This window comes from Chelonia mydas, chromosome 6 (assembly GCF_015237465.2).
Source record: "Chelonia mydas isolate rCheMyd1 chromosome 6, rCheMyd1.pri.v2, whole genome shotgun sequence".
Classification (NCBI taxonomy): domain Eukaryota; kingdom Metazoa; phylum Chordata; order Testudines; family Cheloniidae; genus Chelonia; species Chelonia mydas.
The window spans coordinates 88,309,625-88,322,649 of NC_051246.2; the positions used below are offsets into that span (position 1 = coordinate 88,309,625).

The following is a 13,025-nucleotide window of genomic DNA, read 5'->3' on the forward strand; positions in this document are numbered from 1 at the left end:
TTAGCTACTGAAGTAACAGCTTTGAGATGTCAGTGTGGTCAAATCCAGACAAAAGAGACATTTTCTGTGTGCATGTCAGTACAAGAATGCTTGAAAATGCTGAGAATGCATTTCTATTCTAACTTTTTTCCTTTTATAATGCATTTGTTAAAAAAAAACATTGCAGACACCAGACTTCACACCTGAGTTGTCATTAAAGAAAATAATCTGGAAAGATATTCTTCTAGGATTGCTGAAGAGAAAGTTTTGCAATTATCTAGAAGGAAGAACATCTAATGTTAGCCAGTACAAATAATGTGTACGGTGATAACATAAATGTTTCCAGCCATTAAAAAATATATAGACAATAGTCAGCAAAACAGGATTAGATAAAGGTAATTGTTTATTGTGAAAGAAATACAGCCCTTCTAGTATTTAAGAAGACAGCACTTGAACATCAACAGAGAGGTGATACACTACGTGAAGTTAGACTTTGTCTTCAATAAGCATGACAGAAATGTAGTATATCCTATTTCAAATAGCAATTGAAAATAGAAAAAAGTAGGAAAATATATTTGAAATATGAGCTAATTTATGCTGAATATCTGGGAAAGCAAACATATTTAATTTCATAACAAAATTCAGTATTTGTTTTTCAGAAAGGCTTATGGTTATCGAATTAAGACTGCATATGGGATATCAGTATAGGACACTGTTTCTTAATCCCAAGGGGGTCACGATAGGCAGTCAGGGTGGTCGTGAGGTGTTGAAACATTTATTACAATCTAAAGAAAAGAAAATCTTGATCCCCACTCCTCACCCACCTTTACCCTTCAAGGTCAAGTATTCTCTGTCAACTTCTCAAAACATATACACACAGACATATACACTGAAATGAATTATATAGGCTTACTGATATATTTTTTATTCTCACATTTACAGCAAATGAAAGGGTGTTCATGATCATTATTTCTCTTGTATCTTTTAATTTGATTTTTTTAAATCTGGAAATAAAAACACTTAGAGTGAAATGTTGGCCCCCACTGAAATCAATGGGAATTTTGCCTTGACTTCAGTGGAGCTAGGATCTCCCCTCTGAACATTTTTGTGAAATTTTCAGATGATTACTGTTGGGCAGGAGTCAATGGGACTACTCATGTGAATAACTGCTCACAATGTGGGTTCACAATCTGGCCTTATACATCCAAAATGAATTAAATTACCTGTTTGTTTATTTATTGTCTACTTCACTGACTTCTTTGGTTGTTGTACAATTTTATGTGAGGACAGAATTTAGGTAAATTGAATTATGCTCATCATCTTTCTATGACCTGTTTGAAGTAAGGATAATATTCAATGTATAACTAAGACTATGCAGAATGTTTGACAGTAGGTATTATTTGAGGTATGGGGGCAATCCATCCATCCTTTTCCAAGCATCACTCCCATACCGTGTTAGAACTGCATGACTGGACCCAGGATTTACTTCAGATTTGCAAAGTATGGGCCAGGTCCTCAACTTTAAAGTCAATGGAGCCATGACAATTTATACCAGCGTAGGATTTGGCCCAACATGATTAATGCACTTCTCCTGCTGAGTTCACCTATCAAGAAACTTAACCTGACGTTTTAACAATCACTAGTTAAAAAATGGATGCATTTACTAAATGACATAATTTACTGCCCATTACATTTGGTTTGTTCTTGAGAAATTAACTTGTTCCTGTGTTACCTTTATATTTTTTCTTGATCACTGGGGCCCTGATTCAGCAAAGCAAATAAGCACATCAGTGCTTAAAGCTAAGCCTGTGCCAATGTGCTCTGCTGGATCAAGGCCATAGGGCCTAATCTTCCAAACTGATGAGTGCCTTCAACTCTCATTCATATCAAAGAGAACTGTAGCATGAGTTCCTCTTATATTTTGCTTTACCTATGTCCTTTATATCATAACATGTGAAATTTATCAGGTATATAATTTCAAACAGTACATTGTTTTAGAAGCAGTACTTCTGATCACCAGTTCTCCTGAAGCCATGCATAAGCATATTCATAAACCAGAAGCATCACTGCACCACCTAGAAAAGAGGACATTATCTTAAGTATCAAATTAGATCCCTTCGATGTTTTGCAGGACATATATAGTGTCATTTCTCCTGAACTGAAATTATAAATTGAAATATAATGAAACTGCATTAGCAAAAACTCTCTGGATTCTACCCAATCACCAGTTCTTAAACTATACAAAATTTACCTAACACTGGAACACAAAGTCAATGTGAAAAGCTTGTAAATTAAATCAAGAGCACCCTTACTTTTAAATGCAATTTTCTTATATATTTTTCATACTTTGTTCTAAAAATTTTCAGGAGATGTTTATTTTATTTTTTTAGCTATGGTACAGACAAAACTCTTGATCTGCAAAAAAAATATATATATATACAGAGAGAGAGAGAGAGAAAGATTTGGACATGAAAAGAATTGAATGAAAAGACACAAATTCTTCACCAGAATTGTGAAAATCCTTGCAAGTAAGATTTGAAAAGGCTTATCAAATGTTTTGTTTGACATTTGGGTTGGATGGTTTAACAGGACCTGTCATTTGAAAATCATGATACTGGAATTGAATCTAGTCTTCCCATGGTTCTATCTCATGAATCCACAGGCAAAATGTGGGGTTGATGGATTGATATTGGTAGAATCAAAAGTGTGACTAAGCCCCAGTGCTAATGCAATGAGGGAACTCTGATCGGAGAGAAACAAGCATGACATTCTAAGACTGGGCTATAATTATTATGCAAGTTAAATAAATAGACCCGACACAGTTTCTAACAAGGGGGATTTTCAGAAGGCCTCTGCGTAGCCTCTGAAGAGGCCTATACATTGGGGAAATTATGAAAGATAATTGAAAGATTCTACCCAATACAAGTAAATGTAGCACAACCTCGACTATAATAACCGAGTAGGGCCCAAAGCTTTTCTTTTTTCCCTAATTTTGCCTGTTGGATCAGATAGCTTAATTAGAATGCAGCATCTCTGAAAAGCCAAATAAAAACATCTTCTACTGAACTGAGTTGACCTTTCTGTTCCCATGGGATAGGCTCAGACAATCAGGGACATAGAAATGCCATGTGACTTGTCGCATGTGACTTAGTCCAGCAAACCATGCTCAGACTTGAAATACACTACAAATAGCAGCCTAATAAAGTTCACAGATAGCCAGACTGGGGCCGGGGGCGGGGAGGGGAGAGGAGCAGGAGAATTGCAAAAAGGCTTTCACAGACAGTTTGGCAAAGCCATACTCATTTGCAGTCACAAAAAGAACAGGAGTACTTGTGGCACCTTAGAGACAAATTTATTAGAGCATAAGCTTTTGTGGGCTACAGCCCACTTCATCAGATGCATAGAATGGAACATATAGTAAGAAGATATATATATATATATACACATACAGAGAAGGTGGAAGTTGCCATACAAACTGTAAGAGGCTAATTAATTAAGATGAGCTATTATCAGCAGGGGAAAAAAACTTCTGTAGTGATAACAGCTCATCTTAATTAATTAGCCTCTCACAGTTTGTATGGCAACTTCCACCTTCTCTGTATGTGTATGTGTGTGTATATATATATATATATATATATATATATATCTCGTCTTACTATATGTTCCATTCTATGCATCTGATGAAGTGGGTTGTAGCCCTCTAATAAATTTGTTAGTTTCTAAGGTGCCACAAGTGCTCCTGTTCTTTTTGCGGATACAGACCAACACGGCTGCTACTCTGAAACCTGTCATGTGCAGACACAGTTTGAACTCACACCAGGGCTGATTTCAAGTACTTAGAGAGTGTGAGTTTTTCGTACAGCTCTCTTACGCAAACTATTTATGTTGTAGACAGATGGACTTACCTTTTCAGCCACAATTAAAATTGCTTTCTTATTTCATTCAGACAGCAAAACCTATATATTAGTCAATGGGACTATTCATGGGCTTAAAGTTAAGCACATGCTCAATTGCTTTGCTGGATCTGGGGCAGAGTGGTAGCACCTTCTGGAATCAAGTCCTTCATTATAAACTTAGCTATGCTGGCTGGAACAAGGAAAGCGGGGATCTTCCTCCTCCCTGCCCATTGTGGGGGCATTAGGCAGGAGAAGGCTGTGTGCTCCCTGGATTGTATCTGGATTCCCTGTGTCCCACCTTTCTATGAAACTGCACAAAGGCCAGGCACAGTCTAGCTCCTGGCTGGAGAAAAACATTTACAGGAACACGCAAGCATTTACAGGAAAATCTCACACTTTTTTTATAATGAATAAAAGGAAACGTAGGCAGAACAGATACTGTTAACGGACACAGTTACCTATTGGCTTTTAAATCTGTGTAACCTTGCCTATTAAACCACCTACTCCAACTGGAAACACTTATTTACATGGGAATAAGATTCTGGTCTATTTGCGGTACCTGCACTCTCAGCCATGCGTGCCCGCTTGGAATGGCAAAACTCGAAAGGCCCCAGATCTGTTCAAACTTACACTCTGTTTGCCATCATCCCTTACAGGCACTGGAAGCAGAAAATAACTAGAGTACAGTGCACTTTGGCTCTGCCTCTACATGTCTCTGATTCACCCCCATGCTAGGCTGGTGTAGAGCCCTTATGCCCGTACTGACCTGGCCAGGGAGGCTCCCTGCAGAAAGGGTGTTCTCAGGGAGCCACTTACGCCAACTTTATGGCACCTTTACACTACCAAAGAACATGAAGTAGCCTTAATGTAACAGAATCAGGCCCAAGGGGTGAGGGACTGACGCTAACTGTTTCTATAAGCATATCCTTCAAAGGTCTTCAAAAGTGTGCCTGAAAAATATGTGGACACATCCATTCGCACGTACAACCGAACCCCTTATGCTTCATGATTTGTTCACTGATCAGGCATCTGCAGGCACCTAAGGTCATTGGGTGCACAGTATTCCAATTTAGACATGCAAATATGCTTTTTTGAGGGCAAATTTAGCACAACAAATCCAATTTTTTTTATAAAAATAAATAAATAATGTAAAGATTAAGGGCCAGATTTATGTACAGTATTTCATTTGTTTTATTGTTATTTATTGAGTCTTAAATTTAAATGGAAACAAGACACAGAAACGAATAAAGAAGAGACAAAAATAATGGAGGCAAAATTACCTGGGCCAAGCCTCATGATCTTGGGAACCAACCCTTTGTACAAAGCCAGGAACCTGTAGCAGAAAGAACAAAAGTTTCAAACAATATTATTTTTCTACAAACAGAATGGAATTTTATCTTATGTTTGCTAAAATGCTGGCATAGCACTTACATGCAATTATTTGGAATGACACATGTCCAGTACCAGACAGTATCTGGATTTTAACATTTTGCAGAGGTAGATCAGACAAAGAGAAAAAGTTAATCAATGTTCAGTACAAAAGCTATGTTGTGATCCCTCCAATCAGAATCATGACTTTAATCAGTGAGATTCTTTTTACTTTCAAGACAAGTCTGTTAACAACAGCTGCATTACATGGATAAAATGACTGCTATAATTGAATATCAAAGCCACAACTCATTGCTCACTTGAGAAATATTTAAAAAGTTGGAGAAACTTATTGCCAAAAGGTTCTGTCCTCCACTCACTCATTTCATCAATCATTCTCAATGTATAACTGTATTCAGAAATTGCAAGTAGAGATTTTAACTGTGAAATGTTCTGTTGATCTACTGATATTTTGCATTTGCAAAGCGAAGAGTCAGTTTTATTGTTACCAAGCAAAAATGCTGTGCTTGAGATGTAGTAGGCATGTATTTGTGGGACATAAATTTCAACAACATAACAGTAGTTTTGCAAATATTAAAAAAGAAAAACCCTACAGCTGAAATAGGAAGAGGTTTCTTCTTACATTTAAAATACATCTCTAAAATGTTACATTGCACTCTCTCAACACATAAGTGCAAGGTAGCTTCATGTTCCTCATCAAATCTGACATATTACAACATAGCTTTATGGACCCATATGAACTAAAACAGAGGCCTGGACATTTTAGTAAAATAAGAATGTTTTACCCTTCTTCCTTATAGACTGTTGCCATAGTTTTAAAACAGGTTCTATACTTGATCTCGCCAGGCTCTGGCTGTGGCCCTTGAATCCTACTTTTTGCAACATCAAAAGGGATATTAATCATTGAGGCTATTGTCCCTGAGACTAGCCCAATTCCAAATTTTCTCAAGAACTCCAAAGTTGGCTCCTAAAAAGAAAGAATGAATGAATGAAAAAGGAAACGGAAGCACCTAAATAGGTTAAACACTACAAAGTAATATGCATTTAATCAGAAAACTTGCACAACACGACACACTCATGTTATTCTAGCGGAACACATTAGGATTTCCTAGGCTGGAACTTGTTTTCTTGACAATCCTATTGGCTATGTTTTTACACATGGTCTAAATTGCTGAAGTACACATTTCCTCACACAGGATTTATAAACACAGTTCATAAAGAAAGACTGGTATGGCATATGGGGATGATTTGTATAATTGGGCTTCACAATGTACTTAGTATTACTGTATCAAAACAGGAGAAATCCAAGCACACTATTAGCTAATTGGCCAGAATATTTTACAAATGACAGCAACTTCCACCATGAAGCCTACTAAAATGCTCATTTGTGTGTTGGACCCCCAAATGTTAAATTAAATAAAGGCTAATCTCAGTCTGCTGCCATTCCCCTCCAGGTTTTTTACATTTATTTTCACGTGTAGCTGATCCACTGTACTGAGAAGTGCTAGCTTCCTGTTATTAACAATCCAACTTGGTGCAACAGCAAAACAGCCTTCAACATTCTGTGCATTATAAACAGTAGTAACTCACTAAACTAATTGGCTGAAGAATTTACAACTCATTGTTTCTAAACCCTACTATTCTTTCATGGTAAAAGATAGAAACAGATTATAAGGCAGACCTTAAAACATTTTGTTCTCTCTCTGTTTGAATCTAGATGATCCAATTGTGCTTTACTGGATTCCCTTAGAAAATCTTTCTACCTTGGCATTCTCTATGACATCAAAGTACTCAGTTTATTTGGGAGTCAAATTTTCTTTAACAAAGTCTAATCCCATTTCTGTGAACAGTGTTCATCACAGTGAACTCTGTCATAATGAATTTCCTAGGCTGTCCGTATAACTTTTTATGCCCCTGTTCTTCCATTCTGCACCAACAGAGAAAAAATCCTTTTATATCATACCATGCACTGCATTCATGCACCCTTCATGTTTTGCAAGAAGGCACTCAACACACAGCAAATCAATAGTAAAACAATATAGGATGATGCAATGTCATACATTCAGCTTAATATTAAAAATGTAATAATAATAAAATAATAATAACAACAACAACGTTTCTTTTAAAGGTGTTGCTCGAGCCATACACATTCCTGAGGAAAAGTGTTCTAAAAAGGAGGTACATAGTGGCCTTACATTTGTTACTGAACATAGGAACAGTCAATAGGTTTTCCTTTGCAGATTTGCAGCTAGGAAAATTAGTTAAAACTTCATAATATAAATTGGACTTCCATGTGTTGTAAGTTTAAAGAGAGGCTTTTAAATCAACACAGTGCTTATATTTAGTTACAGAAAAAGTAACTCTATAATTTCACAATAGAGGGCATTTACTTGGATAATCCCTTTTAAACTAAAAGTAAAACAGCTTTTGTTATAATTAAACATTACACAAAGTTCTCGCCAGAATGCTTAGCAGCAAATTATTGTCTAGACTATCTGTACAAATCCAAGCTGTGTGCATGCAATTACAATTAAGGCTGGGGGAACCCTGCAACATTTCAGTTTTTACAAAACTTCTAAAACCAACTGTAGCCAGGAGGCGACAAGTGGCACATTTGTATTCAGGGCTGTAAAACAGTCTGAAACCCCCTTTGGGGAGGTAAGTTCTTTGGGGCAGGTACTGTCATTCACTATATGTTTGCACGACACCTAGCACAGTGGATTGCTATTCTAGGTGCTACTGTAATACAAATGTTAAGCAATAATTATTATATATTAAATGCTGAACCTGGGGCCAACTGCATTTGTGCTGTGTCCTGGCAGGTCAGCTCTTTTTGAAATGTTGAGCGTTCTCATGTGTATTGGGGTGCTTTGAATTTCAGGGTTATATGCTTTGGGATTAATAGTACCACAGATGCCATGATGCACCAGAGTGTAAAAACAATGCAAATCTAATCAAAATATGACACTTTTATTTCAGAATAAGAGAACTCCTTGACTGAGATGATTCAAACTATTGAGGGAGACATCTAATTCAAAATGCGGCACTTCTGGATGTACCAATGGAATAACTGAAAAATCACATTAGACTATATTTGCCTGTCTTACCTAGAATACTAAATGTCACATGTATAATGGTGTTCAGAAACCAGTGTGGGAACCTGAATAACATGGGCATTCAGGAGTACTGCATTCAGAGACTCTGATTCTGCATCAAGCTGACTACTTGTGGAGAAAGGTCCTACTCAGTGTGGATAAAGATGACAGAATCTGTGCCAAAGAGTCTTCAATTATAATCAAATCCTGTTTCTAGGCAAAGGACATGGACCTTACTGTAACTGTGGGAAGTGTTATTTTGTTATTACCTGTCTAATTGCAGCCAATATTTTTAAAATTGTCACTGACTTTGTGATTCAATTTTAGGGTGTTCCTCTTGAGACCCCTCGCTGATTTTCTGAGGTGCTGAGGATAAACAGCTTAGAAGAAATAATACTTTGCATTTACATAGTACCTTATATGCAAGGATGTCAACATGCTTTCCAAGCTTTAATTAATAATTTTTAACCCCTCTGGATTAAACTGTGGAAGAATGGTCTTCTGCTGTAAAGAACTATGTACAATTATGACAATATACATGATGAATAAATAGTAAGAATAGATTAGTATTACAGCCTGGTGTTTTCAAAGGAGCCTAAAGGAATAATACACCAAACCCACTGATTTTCAATGGGATTCGGGCATCTAAGTCTCTTAGACTTCTTTGAAAATTCTAGTCATAATACTCAAGAGTTAAGTAAGACACAAAAGTGTTAAGTGATTTGAAATAAGTCATAAGAAATAAATACATAAACTAAATAAATTTGCCCCAGGTCACTGAGTGGGTCAGTGGAGAATCCAGGAATAGAACGTAGAGGCCTGATTCGCTCATTCTCTGCTCTATACATAGGACTACACTCCCTCTCTCTATATATTTACGACTTGGTGCTATGACTCTACTAGGGACCAGGATAGGTCCATCAAATTAATTTTCACTCATGATCTGATCAGGATTTGAATCAAAGTTTCTAGAGCTGCAATATCAGTACACTGACCTTGCACCATCTAATCACTGTTGCCTGGCTTTGAAGGGAACAGCTGTAGCAGCATGTCAAATTGAACCCACCATTTAAGGGAATTATTGGTATAAAAGAAGGAAGTTTTCTGATTTTTTAAAATACGAATGGAGGAGACCAAATTCTGCATTGGCATACACACAAACATTTCCATTGACTTCAGAGGGATTGCAGAGGTATAAATCAGTGCAGAATTGCTAAAACAACTCTTCAAAGTTTTAAACATGTACTATATGTTCCAAAATTCAACCAAGAAATGAACCAATTAGGTTGGGAAACATTTGACCAACTCTGAAAAAAAGTTTTTCTTTAGTCTCTCAGATCCCTACCGTGCCCACCTTATAACATCCTAAATAATAGGGAGGTAGCGTAATCTAGTGGAAAGAGCATTGCACCTGGGCAAGTCTCTGAATCTTGGTTCCTTCACACCCTTTGTCTGTCTTGTGTATTTACACTGAAACCTCTTTGGGATACAGGCTATATCTTACTGTGTGTTTAGTCAGATCCTCTAGGAACTAGTGGAATATAATAATAATAAGTGAAAGCATCATGGAAGAGACTTGGTAACACAAGGTCTCCTACAATGCTCACTATTGCACTTCTATTTGCAATGAATGCTCTTGCTACATTTGTGCCACTTCAGAACCCTTCTTTGAAAGTCTCATTGCTCAAGTTGCTCATTTAAATACTCTAAAATGACCGTAAAAATAACTAATTGTGTAAACAGATGCACAACAACCTTGGGGAATGAATGTACTGCAGATAGAAAGCTGTTGTCACAATCCTCAGAGTAACATTTCCACTTGCTCCTGTGGCGGACAGCTGCAGCTTGCTGGCAATCCACTCAGAGCGATTTGTTTTTCAGCCTTGGGAGTTTCCCACAGTGCAAATTCCCAGTGAAATACACAATTCCTTTCTTTTTAATCCAGATTCGGTATGAATTCAGTTTATTATTTGTATTACTGTAGAGCCCTGGGAGCCCTAGTCATGGACCAAGGACTCCATTGTGTTAGGTGCTGTACAAACACAGACCAAAAAATTGTCCCTGCCACAAAGTGCTTATAATCTAAGTATAAGATGAGACAAGAAACGGATACAGACAGACAGATGAGGTAGTACAAAGAAACAATACTGGTCAGCATGGGTAAGGCAGTGGTATCAGTGCACCAGCAGCATGACCATTGTCAAGTTTTTTGTAGGAAGTAATGAAAAGGAAAAAGAGAAGAAGGGAGCATAAAAAATATAAAAAGCAGGTGTGGGCAACCTCTTGCCCTCACAGCCATCAAAACCCTCTTGGTGCATTGCTCCCTGAGCCCATCAAAATCAATCTCTCTGAGTCCCCTCCACTAGAAAAAATGCTCTGGTTTTTCCACCTCGTCACCCTACATCCTATGTCCCTGTCTGTGCCCTCTGTCTCCAATGTCCTTGTGCAGCTGGTCAGAAAACAGAGACCACATTTTTTAAAAGGGTCTGGTTTGTATCAAATTTTTAGTTTGTCAAAATTTCTCTCTCCTGTATGCCCAGATTTGCTTTGTCCCCTTCTTCCCCCATATGGCTGTGGGCCTGATTCTTCTGCTTTGCCATCTCCTTGCCTAAGTAACTCTGTACTGAGACATCGGAACTGGAGTAACTGAGGTAGAAGCACTCACTAGCCAGACTCTCTTCCCTTTCAATATAGCATCCCCTGGTGGGGGGAAGACATGTTTGCAGACTTAAAGCAACCCAGGCTGCAGCTGTCACAGCTCGCAGGACAAACAGGCTGGGACGGTCCTGGACAAATGAGATGGTGGGTGACTATGTTTCAGGTACAACATTGTCTTAGTCCTGCTAATTCACATCACATGTGGGAATTTCAGGGTGGGCTGTAGCTCTGAGAAATACCATTCCTTCCCAGTCTCCTCCAACGTGCCTCATAATCATCCTCTGCCTCAGATTTTTTACAGCACTTTGCACCAACAAGAATTTCCCCCCCACATTGGGCTTCTCTGTTTCTTAAAATGTCCTGGGTAGCGTACAACTAAAAGAAAATTCTTCTGCTCTCATATTCTTGCATGACTTTTATTGTTTTTCAAATTTAGCACTCAGGTTTTGCTGCCTCTTCTTTGCAGGCTGAAACTGAAGCTCAACCTGAGCAAGACAGAGCTGATACTGGTGGGCAGAGGAAAGCATTCTGCAGAACGTGTGGCTCTGTTGATGGACGATACACACCCACAAATGATCAGTCCAGTCAACTGACTAGGAATATTCTTGGATTCCTTGCTGGCACTGAGCTTTCACATAGCAGCATTCACAAGAATTGCTTACTATCTTCTTCTCTTGGCTAGGAGACTCCGTCCCATCCTGGAGGACAAAGACATGGCCTCTGTCATTCATCCCTTTGTCACTTCCCACTGGATTACAGCAAAGCAATGTATCTGCTCATAAAAATCTTCAGCATTTAGAAAACGCCAACTAATATAGAATCTGCAGAGTGTCTCCTCAGCAACACAGGCTCCTGTGAGTACATCAGACCTGTCCTCTGCTCTCTATACTGGCTGTCCACAGAATCTTGAATCAAGTTCAAGGTCTCAGTCCTTATCTTCAAAGTGCTCCATGGTCTGGGGAATCTAAAAGATCTGGGATGAAGACCGTGGTCAACAACTATGCTTCTCAGGCACAATGGAACTCTGAACAATAACAGTAAAGTTTGTCTGTGCAGAAGAAAGAACTTTCTCTGGGGGTGGTCCGAGACTGTGGAATGAACTCCCTCAAAACTAAGGGTCAGCACAAACTTCGCCACTTTCTGCTTCAAGTGCAAGGCACATTTGTTTGACCTTGCCTTCTCTAATATAAACACATTGCGACAGGTATAGATATATTACAAAGAACCTCCACCACACTATCAAAGCAAGACACCCTCCTCAACACACTTCTCCCTCTGGGAAGCCAATGAGAGAAAAAAATGCCACGTGACAGACGTGTAATCACATTGCTTAATGCACTATTGGAAGGTGCTCAGATACCACAGTGACGAGCACACTATAAGAACCTATGTAGAATAGAATAGATGGGGAGCCCTTTCTGTGACATAGCAACTGACTCATCAGCTCCCATATCTGGGCGCAAAAGCCCCTTTAACAGGTGACACAGCATACACCTGCAGCAGCTGGATAGATCAATTTGTGCCCAGAAATGAATTTTTTTGGTGGCCACTTTTTAGGACTTATTATGAGAGTCTTAGGAATGCAGTGTTAAGGTGGGGGACTGCCACTTAGAGGTGAGCAAATATTTTACTTGTTATTCTGAAATTAACACTTACCAACAGATCTAACTATGATAAAATAGCAAAGGAACATCTATTGGAAGTCTATGAAATGTGTAGCATAAACAAACTGCTATAAAATCAAGAAATTTCAAGGTGAAATAAATTACAGACCAATTCAATTGCTAGTGCAGATGTATAGAAGCTAATACTCTATGGTGAATAGAACAAGTCTGATTTATTCTGTTTTTAGTAAACAGAGCAGAAGGTTGATTGTAAATGGCGTGTTTAACAAAATAGACTGAACATATGAAAAACTATTCACTTTGAAGACTTACAACCCACACATGTCATTTATATCATTCAGGCACTCAACACAAAAGATTTATTGTTTTTGGCAAAATAAGCT

The 13,025-nt window shown here is 38.2% G+C and overlaps 1 protein-coding gene across 18 annotated transcripts in view; it reads right to left on the bottom strand.

Annotated features, from left to right (window-relative positions):
• Window positions 1-364: 364 nt before the first annotated feature.
• Window positions 365-13,025, bottom strand: part of SLC25A21 (solute carrier family 25 member 21) — a 373,699-nt gene continuing 361,038 nt past the window's right edge. For all 18 annotated transcript variants that reach the window (XM_037900636.2, XM_043549748.1, XM_037900640.2 and 15 more), the window contains 3 exons: window positions 6,050-6,231; window positions 5,156-5,208; window positions 365-2,054 (listed from right to left, as the gene is read on the bottom strand). In XM_037900636.2, coding sequence (XP_037756564.1) covers window positions 1,993-2,054; window positions 5,156-5,208; window positions 6,050-6,231 — 297 coding nt within the window. In that variant the 3' untranslated portion in view covers window positions 365-1,992. The remainder of the gene's footprint in view (window positions 2,055-5,155; window positions 5,209-6,049; window positions 6,232-13,025) is intronic.